Here is a 20,764-nt window from a genome sequence, read left to right as displayed (position 1 = left end):
AAACTCAATAAAAAATATTTTTTTATAAAAAAAAGCATCTTGTCACATTTAACAGTTATAGTTCCCTCAAAGAATCCTGGGCACTACGGTTTGTAAAGGGTGCTGAAAGTTGTTAGGAGACCCTTATTCCCTCACAGAGCTACAGTTATCAAAGTTCCCTCAGAAGAGGGATTGATTATTAAACTACTCTGTAAATTAGAGCTCCACACCCTTAACCAACTGCTGCTCCCAGGTTTTTTTTGGAGGGGGGCAGGAGAGCCAAAACTATTGAAAGTGCTTTGCTACTGCTCTGACTGTATACTGATGATGTGGACTTAGTCCATTGTATGATGACATCACTGCTGAGTTAATAATTCTGCTGATGCAGGCCTCCTGTGATCTTCATCACAAATGTGACAATAACTTGGCTGTTTCAACAACTCTTAACAATGAGGATGGCTTACAGAGAAAAGAGACTTCAGACAAAACCTGTTTTAATAATAAGGTAATCTCATCTATTCTGCATGTGAATGTGGCTAAGACAATGCACAGGTAGATGCCAATGTAAATACTTCTTACCATGTGCCATATTCATCCCATTGAAAACAGGAGCTTACAAAATATACACTAAAACTGTTTAATCAGCTGAAAACCTCGAGGTAAAAAACAAGTAACATGATTCAGTCGTTATTTGAAAATAAACTCTGAGAATTTTTCTCATTCCAAAAGACCAGAGAAAGTTTCTCAGTTCTATTTCTGGGTTCACCAGGCTGCTTGACATACATAGGCTACTTCATGAATAAGTTTTGGATATTTTTCAGGAACCAACCTGTCTTCTGAATTGAGTGGAGCTTAATTTATTTCCCATTGAAATATGGAGATTACAGAGTCTTCTGAATTATTATTGTGGCTTACAATTTAATAGAGTGGAGCTTAATTTATTTCCCATTGAAATATGGAGATTACAAAGTTGAACATAATGTGGCAAAACGTTTCCTTTTCCTGGTCTACAAAGATACACTGCTCGATACACACCCAGTAGGTTGTAAGGTCTAAAAATGTCCAGCAGTGTAAGTACGGTAATTCTTTGACATATCTTATTAGTCACTCAAGAAATTCTTCAAAATTAGGTCGTGCCTTCTGGAAATGTACTAAAAACCAACCAACCATCTTTTGGTTATCTTAAAGGAGCCTCATCAGGTGCATTCATTACATATATTTAGGGACCAGGCAAAATCTTTTCTCTTCTCCCAAGGATCACAAGGCAGCTAACAATATTAAAACACAAAAATATATAACATAGTAACAAATGAAACAATACACCCCTCCCCCAGTTTAAAAGGCCATAGATTGTTAAATAGGCAAAGATCTGGGAGAAGAAATGTTAAAATGGAACATATTCCTTAATAATAATAATAATAATTTATTATTTATACCCCACCCATCTGGCTGGGCCTCCCCAGCCACTCTGGGCGGCTTCCATAAAAACCACAAATACAGTAAAATATCACACGTTAAAAACTTCCCTGAACAGGGCTGCCTTAAGATGTCTTCTGAATGTCAGGTAGTTGTTTATCGCTTTGACATCTGCTGGAAGGGCGTTCCACAGGGCGGGCGCCACTATTCCTTGCTGTCGTTTGCCAAGTAATGTTTAGTACACACAAGTTATGCAGCTTTGAGTTCTGATGTTTCATTAATGACTAATTATGAATTCATTAACATCATGTCATAACACCATGAGCCAGACAATTAAAATGATAAAGTGGTTGTTTTTCTCTTTGAACATGAATTTTGCAAACTTTTCTTTAAGAGAAATGGATATACCGTACATTGGAGATTTCATGCTTTCCAAAGTAATTAGGGACATCATTGGCTTAGGTACAGATGAGATGAATACAGACTTTACTATGTGTTTGCCACACATCTACTATGCATTTGTCACACATATGCACCTGATGTGTGATAAAGTCTTGCTTACCACTCCCAACCAAACCACCCAGTGAGAAAGCTCATTCCAGGATAGTTTGCTCGTAGACTTTGTGTGGACTTTGGATGCGAGTCAAAAAGTGGATCATAAATCCACTATTTATTTGATTTAATCCTTAGTATAGATGTAATGTTCATTGCTGCATTGACCAAATGCTTTTGAAAGATCATGTTGAAATAGATTAAGAACCATTAATTAAATTACATTCATTATATAAAGATTTTGCATTACAGTATTCTTGTCTCCTGCTTTTGTAAAATGGCTTACCATAAGCAACACTTGATCATCTACCAAACATTACATATCTATCTTTTTCACTAATATATTCTTAGTGGCTGTCGTTGTTTATGTTTGTATTTTTGGAAGGATGCCATTCTGAAAATAACTACTTTTTCAGTTTTCTCCCCAACCTCCCTGTTTTGCTTAGCCCTTAAACGGAAGGACATCATGAACAACGAATAAAGAGCAATGAAGATTTTCTGCAAATGGTGGTGGAGGAAAATCTGACTCCTACTGAACATCTGTGTGATTGGCAAGTCAAAACACCAATGCACTCCCCTGTTATGAACAATGGAGAAACCTACTAAGCAGCAGATACACAAAATTGAATCCCAGGTAGGTGGGGGGCGGGATTGTTTTCTGTTAAATGGCACAAATTATTTCTGGAGATGTACTAACAACATCAAAATATGCTGTCTTTGAAAGAGATTTATTGTTGCTGTATGACAAATAGCCAGACACAAATGCTGTATTGGTCCTCTTAAAACTTTTGTTTAGAGTGTATACAGTACTTTACAAAGAGGACGTTGACATACTATCTCTCCTCCAGTAATTTATGTTGCTCAGAACTAGCCTTTGTTATTGAGCAGAGCTGCTCAGATGTGTGTACACAGTTCCCAGACTTAAGGGCTGTCACACGGAAGAAAGAACATGCTTGTTTTCTGCTGTTCTGGAGAGGAGGACTTGTACCAATGGCTTCGAGTTACAAGAAAGGAGATCCTGACTAAACATGCGGGGAAACTTTCTGACAGTAAGAGCTGTTTGGCAGTGGAACAGACTCCCTTGGGAGGTTGTGGACTCTCCTTCCTTGGAGGTTTCTAAGCAGAGGTTGGATGGTCATCTGTCATGGATGCTTTAGCTGAGATTCCTGCATTGCAGGGGGTTGGACTAGATGACCCTGGTCACTCTCTTCCAACTCTTAGATTCCATGATTCTATGATTTTATCTTCAGAAAAGTAGCTCTCTTCTCTGCATAGTGTGAGGGCACCTGGGTGCACAGCAGACCCCACACAGAACTATGCATCTGGGAGATATTGAGCTTCATTAGATGTCTAGAGGTTCTAGTGTTCTGAGAGAGGGAGCAAAAAAAAAAATTCTTTCTTCACTTTCTCCATGCCATGCATAGTTTTATAAATTTCTATCATGTCACATCTCACTTGCCTTTTCTCTAAACTAAAAAGTCTCAGTTGCTGCAAACTTTCCTCATAAAGGAGCTGCTCCATCCCCTTAATCCTAGCTCTCTGCCTGGTTCCCTGTAACCTCACTTCTCACAGGGAGGGAACCGCCAGAAGGTCCTTGGAGCTGGACCTCATTGTCCAGGCTGAATGATGAAGATGCCAGTATTCAGCAGCTGTGAAAAAGCTGAATTCCGTGCTAGGGATTGTCAAGAAAGGAACCGGAAATAAAACTGCCAATATCATGGCATTAAACAAAAATGTGTACGGTTCTAGTTGCCACACCTCAAAAAGGATATTACGGTATAGAGCTGGTAAAGGTTCAGAAAAGAACAACCAAAATGGTTAAGGGGATAGAGCTTGTCTGAAGAGAGGATAGAGTAGGGTATGTTGAGTGCACACAAATGCTAACCTACAGTACAAAGGCTAACTTTATATTCACTACTGCAACCACTTTTGCCTCTAGCCACAACTACCCAGTGGTCTATGGCCTATGGCATGTTGCCTAGAAGGGAATATAGCCCCTGGGCTGAAATAGATTCCCAACTCCTGCTTCATAGACTACTCCTTGACCCAAGCCCATTGGGTGATTTATATATATAAAAAAGTTTAGAATTTAAAAGTAATATGAATTCTGGAAAGTGCCACAGACTGTTGGGAAGGGGTACCATAATGTGATCGGCGAGACAGGAGAATAGCAGTGGAAACATATGTTTGTTCCAGGAGAGGGGTATGAGAATGTGGTAGAAAAAGAAGAAATGAGGCAACAGAGATGTGGAAGAAATAAAAGAAGTGTAACAGGTGACCTAACAAGAGGTTGTTTTTTTAGACTTTAGATAGCTTCAGTAAAGTTTTGGTTCCCTTTATATAGAATTTTAAACATACAAAGCAATTTTATTTATACATTTGTTTGGGGTGAATATTTAAAACATGTGTGTTACTTTTATACAAACAGAAAAGAACAAGGTTTGACATGGAATATCCAGAATAACTCTCAATTTGTTTTCATACAGTACATGACTATATACAGGTGTTTACAATACAGTCGTACCTTGGATTCTGAACACCTTGTTATTGCTCCCGAATGCCGCAAACCCAGAAGTGAGCGTTCCGGTTTGTGAATGTTCTTTGGAACCCAAATGTCCGACGTGTCTTCCAATTGGCTGCAGGACCTTCTTGCAGCCAATCGGAAGCTGTGCCTTGGTTTCCAAACGTTTTGGAAGTCGAAGGGACTTCCAGAACGGATTCCATTCAACTTCTGAGGTGCCACTGTATTGTTATCTATGAAACTTAAAATCATGCAGCACAAGTCAGTAGTCAGTAGGTATGGATGATTCTTCTTCTTTCATGAGCCTACTGCTGAATCTTTGCTCAGCTTCCAACTTTAACAAAAGCCATCTTCATATGGCTTAGCACAACTATCAAGCCTTTCATATTTATATTTGTGTTTGTAAATTAACACATTGAATGGTTGTCTGACAATTTATTGCTCACTTTTGTTAGATAAATGTTTCTGATTGAATGTAGCAGTTTTTTAACAAGTCTATACAAACAGCTTCAAAGGAATACAAAGTATTTTAATTTTAACATTTATGCTTTGTTCTACTTATATAACGCTTGCAATTTTAGGGAATAAAAACTAAGTGTCAGAATCTATTTTATACTGTCATTTCTTTAAAAAGTCAGTCTATCCTAATGGATGCAAACACATTTCCTGTTTATTCCTGGGTATCAGGAAATTATTAACTATGTTTCCCTGCTGCAAATTCCGTGTTGTGTTCTCCTTCACCTTGCTCTCTCTTTGGCTCCTTCTTTTCTCCCGCTTTCTTATGAGACCTGCTCTTGGGAATATGCAGTTTTTCTCTTTCTCTCCTCTCTTTCATCCCTTCAGGTTCCTGAAAGAAAAAGAGCACTGAAAATTAATTTAATAATATGTCTATGGCACGTATATGGTAACTGAGTTAATGTTCCAATTATTAAATACCGGTATTTTTCATATTGATTTACTATATGTTTAAATATAATATAGGGACCTTTAAAGAAACACAACTACATTGTCAGACAGCTGAGTAAAATAGCTCAAGATAGCTGGAGAAGCCATTCAAATCTAGCTGACATCATGGCTAACCCAGACCAACTAATTATTCCATATTGATATAAAAGTGGAAGTGGTGGTGGTTGGGCTAAGCACTTTTTATATCCGTTTCACTTCGCCACTTGAAAAGTATAAATTACGTAAAATTAAACACATTGTTCAATTAGACTACCATATACAAACGGTTGCACTTACCAAAGAAACTGAGCGCTTGTTTTTGAAATGCAGTTGCTTCTCAAAGGATTCTGAAAATTCCTGTATGGAGTTTGATCTACTGTTTGGTCCACTTGTCCCCTGGGGAGAATTACCATTTGAGGATTTTTTGCTTGCCTTCATATGACAATGGCATTTTGTATCCTGATCTTCTTGCAGTTCTTTTAGGTGGCCTGAGGATGGGATCTTGGTAGAACCATGAAGCCTTGTCATATGGATGGAAGAAAGCTTGGCCTGTAAAAAAAAAAATCATTATGCAATAAAAATAAAAATAATCTTTATGCAGAAATTTAACACAAAATAGGTTTTATTACTCTATTTCATTCATTATATGAAGTCACACACACACACATGTGTGTGTGTTTTAAATCACATGCCTACATTCTTGAAGAGATGTAGATCTCTGGCTGTTGCTACAAACTGTGGGGCAGTCAAAATAATACTTTCCTTATGAACACGGTTTTTAGTCACCCGCCTTGACATAATGAAATAAATGATAAATGTATATTATTTATCGTTTCATTTGTTATGTGTAAGGAATATATTTTTATTGACACGCACTGAGTTCAAATAAAAGAAAGTAACTGCCCTCCCCGCACCAGCCATTTATCTTTATTTTTCAGCATTATTCCTGCTTGGCTGCTTTTAGGTAATTAGGAGGTAGCCATTTTTTTAGAAATCTAGTGGCACAGTTAAAGGCTGATAACCAAATCCCCTTTCTAATGGTTTACAGCACAATCCTATATGTACCTTCTCAGAATTAAGTCGCATTGGATATAATGAGTTTTACTCCCAAGTAAGTGGATATAGGGTCGCAACCTTTAGTCATAGCAATATTGTGCCAGAGTGGAAATGGACTCATTATTTTTCAAGGACCTGGAATCAGCTACTTTCTTACCCAATGTCCAAGCATACTTTGAGGTTGGTTGTTCTTCAGATGCTAGATTGGGAAAAACTCTTTAGGCCTCATCTGCACTATAAATTGAAAGTGGTATCATCAGAGTGGTTTTATAGTCCATCCCTTTTCCCAGGGATTTCTGGGAATTGTAGCTCTCTGAGGGAAATTGGGATCTACTAACACATCTCAGCACCCTTAACAAACTACAGTTCCTGGGCTTCTTTGGAGGAAGTGGTATAATATTGCTTCAAAAGTACAGTGCAGATGAGGCCATAGACTGATATCTGACTGGAAGTATTTCCTTATGTACCTTTTTCATGGATTATTGCAGCCATCCAGCTATTGGATTCAAATGAAAGCCTTTCCACAGGAATTTCCTGCCAGGATTTTTGTCAGATGTCTTGGACTTCTGGCTAGGAGCAACATTCTAGTTTGTAATATTTACCTCCCATATGTATTTTCTCTCCTAATGTTTTTATATCTGGTTCTGTAAGTACCCTTGATCAAAATGTCTCAAAGCTTGAGAAAAAGGATAGTTTTTATGTGACAGCTGAATCCAATGACATTCATCTTTTAAAAAAGTCATTATTTATTGATTTAAAACTTCCAACATTTAATACTAAAGTTCTCGGGTTGTTCAGGTAAAATATGAGAACAATTCAGATAGAAAGCATTCTGTGATAATGATACAAAGTTCTTACTGGGAGGTTAGGTTGGTCCTTCAGTAGCTGCTGTATTGGGAATTCATAGGAGCTGTCCAAATGAGGGTAATATAGTATAGATGCAAGCTCACTAATGTCAGCTATAAAAACTTCCCAAAGAAATGGACTATTTGCAGTAAGGAAAGTGAGAGAGAAATGCACCCAAAAGTGTGGAATGAATGAATAACAGGAAGGGGTATAAGCACTCCACAAGCAAATCAGGATGAATGCTCAATATTGTATAACATTACTATATAAAAAGATCAGAACACATGTTCAATAAATAGTTGATATAATTTAATTTCCACATAAGCTCTGTGCAAGCAAATCAGGATGAATATTCAAAAACTAGATAGAAGAGCCCTTTGTATTTTCCAAAACCTGTTTGTAACCCCAGCCTTAGCTTTAATAAACTCCTTCCTTAATTTGGGCCCACTGTGTTGTGGTGACGAGACACCAAAGAGCAGTGCTTGCCCTATTGTACCTACCTCGCCTGCCAACCTAGCAGTTCGAAAGCACCCCCGGGTGCAAGTAGATAAATAGGGACCGCTTACAAGCGGGAAGGTAAACGGCGTTTCCGTGTGTGGCTCTGGCTCGCCAGAGCAGCGATGTCACACTGGCCACGTGACCCGGAAGTGTCTGCGGACAGCGCTGGCCCCCGGCCTCTTGAGTGAGATGGGCGCACAACACTAGAGTCTGGGAAGACTGGCCCATACAGGCAGGGGTACATTTACCTTTACCTTTGTTCGTTTCATGCTACTGAGAGAGAGAAACCCAGGATCCTGCTATGTTACCCAGCAGAGACTGGGGAGTACAGAATTAATCATGTTAATCATACAAGCTGTTTCTAAATTCCCTTTTCTAATCTAGCATCAGGAGGCCCCAGCTTTAGGAGAACATACATACAGGAATCAAAGCCACTAACAGCCAATTTTATGCAAGATTCCCTTGAGGGCCAATACAAATTGATGGCACCATCGCCAATGGTTTGTAGGGAATCACAGGGAATTCCATTTTGCTTTTGGGTGGCGGGGGGAGGAAATACAGAAACCTCTAACAACTTGAGAGGTTATCTGATATAATGAAATAGGAATTATATGCATGTATCTGTATCTGGAAAGCCATTCAAAGAACATGATTTCCTGTCACAAGCTTTTAGTGAATTGTTCCCACTGTGACTATGCAGTGAATATTGATCTGATCAATAGAAGCACTCCTTTAGGAATTGGGTTGTAAATGAGTTAATTGAAAGATTCTAGATCTTCTGATGTTTTAAAGGCAAGTTATAATTTTAAAGAAGGTACTACAGATATGGACAAGTAGCTTTAACTGAATTATTTATAACTAAAACCAAAGAGGGTAAGAGGCTGAGGACAAATGCTGTAATTTCACAGAATAGATAATCTAGTTATTAGAGTACAATGTGGGTATAAAGAGAGGCCCATTTCCCTCTACTGATCCTATGAAAGACTTTTAGTATGACAATTAACTACCACAGGCTGTAGCGCTGGTCTCTAAAAAGGATTTTGAAAATCATGGAGGATGCATTTATAGATGTTGGACACGCTAGCTAAATAAAACTTCCATGTTCAGATTACGTATACCTCTGAACAATTGATGTTAGGGACATTTATGTCCATTTTGTAAGCTCCCAGAGATATCTGGTTGGTTGTGGCTAGGAAAAAAGTAGTGGACTGCATATATAATGGGTTGTTTTCACATTTACTTTACTCTAGAATTGTTATCATTTGTTCCGCACTTTTTATGGAAAATCCAGACAATCACATGAACAAATATGTACATTATAGTGTTGTCTGTTTTGTCCTCCATTTTCGATTTGTGGATTTTGAAGTTTATTCAGTGATGACTGAAAAAGTACTATTGAAGCTTATTAGCACTCATGCACATTTAATTAAAATCTTCCAATTTATATATTCGGCTCTTTTAATGCTTCCTGTTAACCATGGCAATGGATTTTTCATTTGTATATAGATTTATTTATGTTTCTATATAAAAATAACATTCTAAAAATAGGATGAAATCTGTCATTAAAGCCTTCTTTAGAGCTAGCAATTAAGAGAGGCCAATCAAGAGGCAATTAACAGGTTATTCATCAGTAATTTTGTTGCCATGCTCATCTGGAAGGGACAGAAAGAGCAAACAAGAATCTTTTAATTAATGTAGCAAGAGATCTTTGCTGATATTTACAATACCTTTAGTGGTTGTTGTATAAGGATTTTGCCATGGGGAAAAGCATTGCTTCACAATATATTACTATATTAAGTGCTGCATTTTAATACTGTTCTTAGCTGACAAATAATGCCGTAGCAGTGTTATAGGGTTATGGTGTGGAAACTGGAACTGGAAAATGCCCTACTTCCTTTACTCATAAAAGGTGACACAGGTGCTGGGTTTTTACCAGAGTAATGAATATATTTTAAAATGTTCAAAAATAGTGTCAGAATTGTTTTTAAGTATGACATACCTTAAGCATTTGTATATCATTTTTTAGTAGTCACTCTTGATGTAAATTAAATGAATTATATTTATATTCTCTCTCTCTCTCACACATGCTCACACACGCGCGAGCACACACACACACATTGTATGCATTAAAAATAAACCTACAGATATAATTGTTCCCTAACCTTTTGCATTAGCAATTTAAGCACAGCTTTGTAGAACATCATTTGTTTTAGTGACAATTTTGGGATTTGTTCAGCAAGATTTTAGAGCCAACGGGAATTTTGCTCACAGAAAGTGAACCTATGTGGACTCCAATACTCTTACATGCACACATTCTTCTTGCCCTGTTCTCCCCAGATGGAAAATACCAAGTACCCTAGCACAGTACCGAATTTATCTGGAATCTTCCTATTAGATAGAAAAAGTGGGATGGATAGTGGGTGGAATGGTGAACTGTCAATTGGGCACATGTTGGAACAGATTCAAAACTCTGTGTTCCCCCTGGTGATTCACATCTCATCACACTTTCTGCGAATCCAAAAGTTTGTGTCGATCCTTAGTGAAGTTAGGTGAATGCAACAACTTGGGGAAACATAAAGTGTTTATTTTAGCTAGAGTCATTGTCTATTTTCAAATTTAATTGACCAGTAATCATTTTGTGAATTTGTTAAGTAACTTATTAACATTTCCCCTAGTGATTCTCATACACCCTCAAACAGGAGCCAAAACAGTGAGAAACAGGGACAGGGGTATCACCATGCTTGAAGGAATCCTAACTACAACCCCCCCCTTTTTTTTAATTAAGCCTGAGGGACCCAAAGCCATATAAAGCCCCAGTGAGCATGCTCACTAGCCACAGAATGTTGAGCATCAATTGGAAAAGAATAGAAAACAAAGGTGTGTGTGGAATGGAATGGGTGTCCTAGGGAAGGCCATAGCTGGCTGATGCACAGGAACTCTGTTAGGAGGCAGAGATACATCATAATGTTTTGTTGCACTCGTATATGGTAATATGAACTTGGATATCCCATGCCTATTGGAAAGGCAGTGGAACTGGACCACCCACAGAGAAAGCCAAAGGTTTTGTATACCCAAAGGACTCTGCTGGTATACAGAAACATATTCTTAATTAAAACAAAAAACCAAACAACCTCTGCAAAAGAAAGCCTGATGGAGACTGAGCATATTCATTGCCTTCCGGGATCTAGGGAATGCTGAGGTTATTTCAAGGTCAGCTGAGAAAAAGATAAACAGAAGGGAGAGTGGCTTGTGGTCAGAAGACGCATGCTGTGAGACACACCTCTTCCCACCCAAATCTCCCCTGCTCTCGTTCAGGATTCTTTAACCTGTTAAAGAGTTCTGATCCAACTGAAACTAAATTAGTTGGGGCTTGTGGGGAGATTTATAAGGATGGGGGGGGGGGTAAACCTTCCTCTGCCCCAACGTTATTTAATCATGCCCTCTTGCAAGGATCTTTTACATGCAAGGGATGGTATGCTTATGGAAACAAAGACAAGGGACTGTGTTTGATGATCTTGTTTTAGAGCAATTCATGTAGCCATGGAATTTGCAATGTGCTATGGGAAATTTCCCAGCTCCCCACTAATTCTGTGCAGACTCTGAACTTCCAAATAAATAAACAAAATTTGAAAATACAGTAACTAACACAGCCAGAGCGGAACTTAAGGCACCCTCCTATTTCACAGTGAACTTCATTAGTAAAAGTGAAAGATTTATATGATCTGAAGAGAAACCAGAGTATTTTCACAACAAACTTCATACTGACTTTTCTTCCATCAGCTCAGATTCATACATACAAACAAAACGTGTCCATTAATTCTGGCCGTGCAAATTTGACTCAAGGTCTTATGGGATAAAAACATTTTCTTCATTCAATCCTGAACAATTCTCATGCTTGAGTTCTACAATATTTTCATCTATATTTTATTTATTAGCTCTGGTTGTGGAAATTTACTGTATTGACATGGATGCTAAAAAGCATTTAGGATTCGCATCTTGCTATGTACAGTATTGGACTTTTAAAAAATAAATAAAACCACCATCCAATAATTCAACCATAGGTAGGTCTGAAGTACACAACCACAGGGCATGATCCTTTCTCTCCCATTTTTCTGCTTTCTCTTCACATTCTCTACTTACGGTCTTACCGGAAGAGAGGCTCTCCTTTCACTCAGCGATCTTGTCTGCTGCTTCCTCTGTGCTCTACTCTCTCTTTCATCAGTCACACTGTGGCCCCAGAAACTACTCATCCATTTTGCAAAGGAAAGATCATCATCCTCTTCATAGTCCATGTACAGACGGGAAATATGTATGTGAAACAGCACTGCTGAATTATATCCACACAACTATGAGGGAATAGTGCTGTAATTTCAAATTGGTCCCTTCTATTTAGAAAATGCTACCACTTAAAAGCAACCCAACAAATATATATTAGTCCAGTGCTGCCCTTGGTCTTGTCTATATATGTACAAGCCAAGCCCTGGTAATCTATTTTAACAATTGCTACTTGTTTCTAACCTTTCCATTACAGAAATTCCCAATGTCACACACCCTGCAGGGTGGCAAGAGAACTGGGCCGCCTGCTTCATAGTCTTGCTGTTGAGTGCACCAGCTGTCAATACCAATGGAGAGCTTTCCATGATAACATGCCTGCAAGGCTCAGGCTGTGATTTAGATCTGGCTTGCAATTTCAGGAAGCAGAATTGATGTATTGACCATGTTCAGGAACTAGCACAGTATAGATCTTAAATGACTGTACAAAATAACATGTTCTCGCTTCCAATATTCAAATTACACATTGCATCTATACAAAAAGGCTCTCCTTGGAAGATTCTAGAATTTGGCTAACACTACATTGTGCCAACCAAAGACTGGTTCCAATCTGCCACTGTATGTGCGTTTATACATTTATTCCTCTTATAATTATGTTTCATGATATATGAATTGATATTTCCAGAACAGAAAAAGTGGTCCATCTGTGGAAAATATAAACACAAACAAAAATATAAACACAAACTTTTGAAATCTATATGTCTAGTATATAAACATGCAAAACATTCATCTGACCACACTGTCTGGTGAAGAAACCATATACATTTATAACAGACTGCTTCCTCCCTCAAGAGACCATCAGATTAAATCAATTGCTGGGATGTTTAGGATGAACATGAAACAGGATGTCTTAATTAATGATGATTAACTTATGAAGCCCATAGCAACAGGACATGGTAAGGGCTATTGTGAGCTTTAAAGAAAAGGATTAGACTTATTCTCCATAGGGCTATGGTTATTATCTCAGTCATATATACTTTACATTTTCTGATTTCTTTTTAGTTGTTGATAATGTAAAAAAAGTTCCTGGGGAGGAGGCTAGAGAGAGTGAATTCAGATTTTATAAAATAAAATCTGAGAGATATCTTCTTCTTCTTCTTAGGAGAGCTTCACAGAAGTATATGCAATGGCAGATTTTACTCTTCCACCATTAAGACCAACAGCAAAGCCACCATCAATGTTCAGTGTGCATCTCCCACCAGTGAAAACATCAGCCAGACAAGCACCAGCACCCTTGTCAACCACAACTCCTTCTCATCCAACTAGAGGTTCAAACAAGCATGCCCCATCTTCTTCCGCAATGGCAAATCCTGTTTTTCTTCCTCCACTGCATTCTGCAGGCAAGAAAATGGGAGGAAAATGCAATGTGCTCCCTCCACTAAATGCTGCAGTCAAACAAGCGGAAGCAACACAGGAAGCATTTTGTTTGCAGGTGAGCAGCCATGTTGGTCTTAAAACAGTCACTTAGTTGTCTTGTTCTGGTGGGTGTACCAGACAATCCAGCGTCACCAGACAAATATTTTTCAAATTTGTCATCTCCAAGCAAAAAGTAGAAGTTGGAATGCTGTGGGAGACCAACAGTAAAATTAGAAAGAAAAGAAGTAGCTTTTATAGTAAGTATAGGATTCACTGCACATTTAAATATATTTCCTAAGGTCAGATAATATAAACAACTATAAGGCTGTTGCATACCATATGCAACCACCCCCACTCCGAGAATCCTGAGAACTGTAGTTTGTCAAGGGTGCTCTGTGAGGAGTACAGTTCCCAGTTCCTTCACAAAGTAAAACAAGTTGTCAGCACAAACACCCTGGCATTAGTACACCAGTTAACACTTCCCACCACTCAATCCACAAAGGAGAGCATTGAACCTCTTGATGAACTGCAATTCAGTAGTTTCATGTTGTAGCCTTCTTTTGAAGTTCTTAGTTTGTACAGTGGTACCTCTGGTTACAAACTTAATTTGTTCCGGACATCTGTTCTTAACCTGAAACCGTTCTTAACCTGAGGGACCACTTTAGCTAATGGGGCCTCCTGCTGCCACCACACCACCGCCGCGTGATTTCTCTTCTCATCCTGAGGTAAAGTTCTTAACCCAAGGTACTACTTTCGGCTTAGCAGAGCCTGTAACCCAAAGTGTTTGTAACCTGAAGTGTTTGTGACCCAAGGTACCACTGTACTCACCAGTTGCCAAGTTCCAATCCTACTGGGTAGGGAGTGGGTATGTGATTGTGCAAAGTGTTTTCCATGCACCATTATAGGCTGTTTTCATACTAGAGTATATTAGATGGGAGTAGAGGTTGCTTATGTGATCCCCACAAATATTCATTATTTTATTGTCTGAATGAGGTGTTTGTTGATGTGATTTATTTCATAATTGTAAAAAATGTTCGCATTCATATATGTTTTGCATATATACGTATGTATTTATATACATACATACATACATGTCTAAGATGTCATGTGTTAGCAAGATGTACATTTTTTCATCCCTGCACGAAATGAAATTTCAGTAACATTCCCTTGCGTGACTGCACAGTCCTGCATTGCAAGTAATTGGACTAGGTGATTCTTAGGGTCCCTTCCTACTCTGCAATTCTACGATTCTGCATTCTCCGCTTACACCGCTTCCCGCCAGCAGGTGGACGGACGGGTGTTCCTCCTTCCTCCGCCCTGTCTGCGCCGGCTCCATCCGGCCAGCAGGTGGCGCTGCAGCCTAGGACTTGCTGGTAATGGGAAGGAACGCGGCGAGCGGAAGCTTTAATAGGCCTCCTTTCCCGTTATGCCCCTCGTTTCCGTTGACCCCTCGCTCTCCCTTTCTCCTGGGCTGATTCGGCGGCGGCCGGAGGAACAGCGGCAGTAGCTGCTGCTGCTGCTACGGGGGGATCATGGCCGCCTCGAAGCCCGTGGAGGCCAGCGGGGGCGGGAGCGGCTCGGGGATGCCGCGCTGGCAGCTGGCCTTGGCGCTGGGGGCGCCGCTGCTGCTGGGGGCCGGAGCCCTGTACCTGTGGGGCCGGCGAAGGCGCGCCACGCGGGGCGGAGGCAAAGGGGCGAGCGAGAGGAAGACCCCCGAGGGAAGGGCCAGCCCGGGGCCCGCCGACGGCTCAGGGGCTGGACACCCTGATGGCCCCAGCGGGGACGAGATGGTGAGAAGGGCTGGGGTGACAGGCTGAGAGGAACGGGGCTCGAGGGCGGCCGTTGGGAATGGAACGTTGGGGAGGCGAAACCGTTGGGAGGCGGCGGCCGCGCGCGCTCGGCGGGAGGCCGCTCACGTGCCGGAGCCCAACCTGGTTCCTTGGGGTTCCAGCGGCCCTCGGTGGTGTGGAAGGGCCTCTCTCGGGGAGCACGGAGGGCCAGACCGCGCGGCCCCTCCCAGGGGCTGGCGGCAAAGACACCCAGCCCATTGTCGCCTCCGCCAATCCCTCCTCACCTTTGGCTGGGCGGGAATGATCGTTGGAGTTAAATGTACGTAGCGCGTGATGGGCCTCGTTTCCTCTGCCCTCCCCGATTCGCTCTCTTTCAGAGGGCATCTGGCAGCCGCTCTGTTTCGGTTGGAGAATAGGATCAAATGTGCCCAGTAAATTACAGGGGCGACCCTGCGGTCTCCAGTTGCTGATCCCCCAGCCCGCCATTGATTCTAGCCTCTTGCTGCTGGCCCTGGCAAGCTGGAGAAAAACCTGCTGTAGTGGAAAGACTGAGATGGTTTTATGCCCGTTAGAAATTGGACCCAAACCTCAGACAGGGTCTGGTCCCAATTTGTAATTGACTTGGGATAGGAGCTTGAGTTAGCCTTTACAAAGCCCTCAATTGTGAGACTCAGTGCTGTTACTGGAATAAGTGGGGAATCCAGTTATGAGACTCCATCACAGGGAGATGGGGGATCCACTTGATGATACAGTATATATTTTCATAGGTTTGGATTTAAGAGTATAAATGCCTTTGAAAGCCCTTCCTCAAGGCAGCTCTTAACTGTTATAGGTGTAGGACATTCCAAGTGTGTTAAGCGTGTCTCTTTGGTCATATACAGTGGTACCTTGGTTTAAGAACAGCTTGGTTTATGAACAGCTTGGATTAAGAACACTGTCTGTGAGGGCTGTGTGGGGTTTTTTCCTCCCCCCCCCCTTTTTCCCAAGCCGCTAAGCCACTTAACAGCTGATCCGCTAAGCCGCTAATAGCTCTAATCCGCTAAGCCGCTAATGGGCTTGCTTCGCAAGACGAAAAAACTGCAAGACGAAGAGACTCACGGAACGGATTCTTTTCGTCTTGCGAGGCACCACTGTATGTAGTCATGCATGCGGTACAGTCCTCTTGCAGATAATGCCTACTGCTCTTCTTTGAAAGAGCTCTGAGCACATGAAAAACCAGTGCATTTATGAACTGATTTTTATCCATCTGGAGGATATAGATCGGGACAGCTAAGTGGTTGTGACTGTCCAGATGTAATTGGGCTCCACTTCCCAGCAAGTATATTGAATGGGTCAGGGATGATGGAAGTTGTAGTCCAGCAACATCTGGAGGGCCACAGGCTAGTTATTTGTAATGTAGATTCTAAAATTTGTGCTCCTGTGTCTGTTATGTTCTTAAAACAGGGATAAGTAGTTGTTGAAATAGGTGTACAGAACTGTACAGTTCTGGTTACCTGACTTCAGTAAGGGCATTGCAGAACTGGAAGTGATGTAGAAAAGTGCAACCAGATAATCAAAGCCCTGGAGCAATTCCTCTATGAGAAAAAGTTATATAACATTTGGGGCTTCTCTGTTTGGAAGAAAAGACAGGTAAGGAGAGACATTATAGAGATGTGTAAAATGATGCACTGTGTGGAGAATGTGGCTAAAAGAACATTCTTCACCTTTCATAATACAGTGGTACCTTGGTTGTTGAACTTAATCTGTTCCAGGAGTCTGTTTGACTGCAGGAACTTCCTGCACTCAATCAGAAGCCGTGTCGGATGTTTGGCTTCTGAAAAACGTTCGTAAACCAGAACACTCACTTGTGGGCTTGCAGCGTTCGGGAACTGATTTGTTTGGGAGCCAAGCCATTCGACAACCAAGGTACCACCGTAGTCGAATCCAGGGCTCATCCAGTGAAGCTCATGTTGGAAGATTTAGGACAAGAGAAAAAGAAGTACTTCACACAGCACATATTTAAACTAGGATTCTCTGCTACAGGATGGTAGTTATGACCATCGGTTTGGATGACTTTAAAATTGCGTTAGACAGATCTATGGATGATAAGGCTATCAGTGGCTGAGTATTACATCCAGTTTTAGAGGTGGTATGCCTCTGATTAGCAGTTGCTCGGGAACACAAGTGCTGTTCTCATATCTTTATTGTGGGCTTCTCATAGGTATGTAGTTGGTCACAGAACAGGATGCTGGACTAAGTGGGCCTTTGGTCTGATTCAGCTAGACTGCTTTGAAATAAAATGCAATAGCTTTGATTTAGAGACCTATATTTTGAAATTTTACGTAAATATTTCTCAAACTTTTGATTCCATAAACAACTTTTGATTAAAATAGGAGGAAATTTGTTTTTAAATTCAAAAGATACCTTGTAACTGCAGGATGCTCTAGTTCAAAGTGCATCATAGTGGAGACTTACTTTCCCCCTGTGCTTAATTAAGTCACTGCCCAGGGTGTCCAGAGCATGGAGGTGTGCTTTCTGGGCAGTGGTAATGAATGCTTCAGAGATTCCCATGCTCTTGCCATCTGTACTGATGACTGTTTTGGGAAATCCAAGTGCATCTTTGTCTTCAGGATGGTATCTCATTTCACATACTGGCAGCTAAAGCTGTATGGGGTCTTTCCCCATGGCCTAGTCTGAGGCGCCGAAACTTTTTTCAAGTCACACTTTAGCACTTATGACCACACAGTTTGGGAATTAGTGCCCTCTCTAAATCTTACTAGGTACAGTGGTGCCCCGCAAGACGAATGCTTCGCAAGACTGAAAACCCGCTAGACGAAAGGGTTTTCCGTTTTGGAGGCGCTTCGCAAGACGAATTTCCCTATGGGCTTGCTTTGCAAGACGAAAATGTCTTGAGAGTCTTGCCATTTTTTTCCGCTCCCCCCCTTTTTTCTAAGCCGCTAAGCCGTTAATAGCCTTTTAGCAGCTTAGCCGCTAATCCTTTAATAGCCGCTAAACCGCTAATAGCGCTAATCCGCTTAGCCGCTAATGGGGTTGCTTCGCAAGACGAAAAAACTGCTAGACGAAGCGAATCGCGGAACGGATTCTTTTCGTCTTGCGAGGCACCACTGTAATTCAGTGCAAGTTAGGAAAAGCAGAGATTAAAATACTCATGAGGAAGATACATTAATTGGAAACAGTTCTTGTTTTAATGTAGTGTGAGGCATCTTATTGCTGTCTTAGCAAATGTTCCTATAGATAAAAATGAAAGTTCTTGGTGTCTCTGAGATTTCTAAGCAGAGTGCAGTCATTCGATAGTCTAATCTTAGAATGAAATGTATATAGTCTCTTGCATTTGATGGGAGCTGTTAATTGCCAATTATGCCAGGCCATGGATTAGGAATATATAGCATGGCTTAAAGTAAGGGCTTTATTTTTTACATGGTGCACAGCTCCCAAAGTAGCTCTACCTACATTGTTGTGCCCTGAAAATGTGTAGTCTGATTGCATGATGTGAACAGTTGCTGAATTCTGTTTCCAACTTGGAATTTTATTTTTTAATCTATCTGAGGAAATCCTGTGAAATTGAAATGCTTGCATTCTCTTTGCAAGCATTGGAGGATGAATATTAGCACTTTCCATATCAGGTTAAATAATTAATGGCAAATTTTTAAAAGTGCACTTTTAAAACTTATTGATCTTATGAGTAGTTATATATATTCCTTTCTTTAAAGTGAAATAGGATAAGTATCTTCTATTGTTTAGGCAGCTTAATAGCATTTGTATGTTGTTGTTGTTGTTGTTGTTGTTGTTTAATAGCATTTGTATGTTGTTGTTGTTGTTGTTGTTGTTGTTGTTGTTGTAGTATTAATGAATGGAAAATATTAAAAAGTCCCCAAGTCATCTATCCTTCTTAACAAATGATGTAGGTGTGTAGAATTTGGAAATCTTTTTCTAGCCAAAGGTATTCCAAATCTCAGGCTTTTAATATTTTATAGAGACAAGCACTGCATTTTTGTTGGAGAGGCATTTTGTGGTATGGGTGGTTGGTGCCAGTTATTTTTCACTGGCATTTTGGTACTGATCTTGGACCACAAGAATAAAAAATTGCCTGTGTTGTTTGAAAGACAGTTTTTAATTATACATCTGTAAGGAAAAAGCTGAAACTTGTCCTTTATATATCTCTAGTCAATTTTTGTCATATGTTGGCTTCACTGAGATCATGCCCATTAAATGACAGCAAATTCCTCATTCTGCTTGAGAAGGCACTGTCCCTAAAAACAAAGGCCTTGTTCATAAGCTTTGTGACATCGAAAAATAATGAAGACCAATGCACATTCCTTTAGTGTTTACTTTTTACCACAAACCTTTTTATCAGCTTGGTTTTACCATAGTTTTCTTTACAAATGAACAAATATACTCTTCTGCATTATCTCGTTTAGGGAGTTTGTGTTTGAGAGACAAGGTAGTAATCATAAAGTGCTATTCAAACAGCCTTTGCAAGACTAAATGACATTAAGTCTCTATTATGGAACTTGAGCAGTTTTGTACAGGAAGTACAGATTTCATCTGCTAGCAACTAATGTCTCAATTATTAACATTTTTGTTGTGATGTGTTTTCTTTCAATGTAGAAATTAAGAGGATATTTTGCATGCTTGTAGGGATTCTCCATTGTGAGCAACATGATTTTCTAAGTCATGCAATACAGCCTTGTGCCTGCTTCATGTTTGAAGTTCTTGTGTTTGCAAAGGAATCCACAAAGCTTTGGATTGAGGCCATAATGTAAATTTTACCATTGAAATATGTTATACACCTAGAACTAGGAGTCTTAATTTTAAAAACATTAATTTTGAAGAAGTCAATTCTTTCACTTGACCTCTTAGAAATAAACAAAATTCATAGTGTTTGAAGATGTATTCTTAGTTATTGCTGCAAGTGAGAATGTAATTATGTCACCACATTGGTTGCACATTGAGCAGTTTAATAATAAAAGTCCATAGTAACATCCTCAACACACATCTCATTTCCTTGAGCAGAAAATTGTCTAGGTTCAGTGCTACAGAGTTAAGTGTTTTATTTATCAAAAAACCCAAAAAACCCTAGAGATACATGGTATCCTATAAATACTTGGTTTTTAGTTTACAAAAAATAAGCAAAGCATTATGGAAGCAAGCAAGCTAGTAATATAGCTGCTGGTCATGTCTGAGATTCCCAGAGAATAACTAGTTCACTCAGCTCCAAGACTGAACCCAGTTCTAGTCAACTCCAGCTTAAACTCAGCTCTCTTGTCTGCCTCTCTAGGAGTCCAAATTTAAAGTTCAAACTAACACGAATTTCTCTTAGCGCCTCCTTTCTAGTTGGGGAATGTTGCCTTTCAAAGGCTTATCATAGGTTCCAAGTCAACAGGAAAGCATGAAGGCTGTCTTGTTAGCTGTCATTGTGCAAGTATCAACTGGTCACTCATAACTATTAGGAAGCAAGAAGCATCACAGAATG

At 40.1% G+C, this 20,764-nt stretch overlaps 2 protein-coding genes across 4 annotated transcripts in view; one reads left to right on the top strand and one right to left on the bottom strand.

Annotated features, from left to right (window-relative positions):
- Positions 1 to 2,386: 2,386 nt before the first annotated feature.
- TOMM70 (translocase of outer mitochondrial membrane 70) overlaps positions 2,387 to 20,764 on the top strand; it is a 37,178-nt gene continuing 18,800 nt past the window's right edge. For 2 of the 3 annotated variants that reach the window (XM_077927178.1, XM_077927177.1), the window contains exons 1-2: positions 2,387 to 2,581; positions 13,248 to 13,577. In XM_077927178.1, the coding sequence (XP_077783304.1) occupies positions 2,537 to 2,581; positions 13,248 to 13,577 (375 nt within the window). In that variant the 5' untranslated portion in view covers positions 2,387 to 2,536. Of the gene's footprint in view, positions 2,582 to 13,247; positions 13,578 to 15,033; positions 15,292 to 20,764 lie in introns of those variants that run through there. The other variant, XM_028726653.2, reaches the window with a different exon arrangement.
- Positions 4,267 to 13,254, bottom strand: LNP1 (leukemia NUP98 fusion partner 1). Its single transcript, XM_028726654.2, has 3 exons — positions 11,962 to 13,254; positions 5,711 to 5,962; positions 4,267 to 5,315 (listed from the first exon to the last, which is right to left on the bottom strand). Exons 1-3 carry the CDS (start codon positions 12,103 to 12,105, stop codon positions 5,163 to 5,165), a joined length of 549 nt encoding a protein of 182 aa, XP_028582487.2. The 5' UTR covers positions 12,106 to 13,254; the 3' UTR covers positions 4,267 to 5,162.

The sequence above is a fragment of the Podarcis muralis genome, chromosome 4 (assembly GCF_964188315.1).
Source record: "Podarcis muralis chromosome 4, rPodMur119.hap1.1, whole genome shotgun sequence".
NCBI classification, from domain to species: Eukaryota; Metazoa; Chordata; class Lepidosauria; order Squamata; family Lacertidae; genus Podarcis; species Podarcis muralis.
The sequence above is the reverse complement of the archived record's forward strand: the minus strand, read 5'-3'. Positions and strand labels throughout refer to the sequence as shown.

Bases quoted from the DNA above. Each gene is read 5' to 3' on its own strand.
- LNP1 (XM_028726654.2), bottom strand. From the start codon at position 12,105: ATGGACTATGAAGAGGATGATGATCTTTCCTTTGCAAAATGGATGAGT. The intron at 5,963-11,961 runs GTAAGACCGTAA...TTTTTTTTACAG, and splicing joins AAAGGAGAGCCTCTCTTCCG to GCCAAGCTTTCTTCCATCCA. The intron at 5,316-5,710 runs GTAAGTGCAACC...TTTTTCTTTCAG, and splicing joins ACAAGCGCTCAGTTTCTTTG to GAACCTGAAGGGATGAAAGA.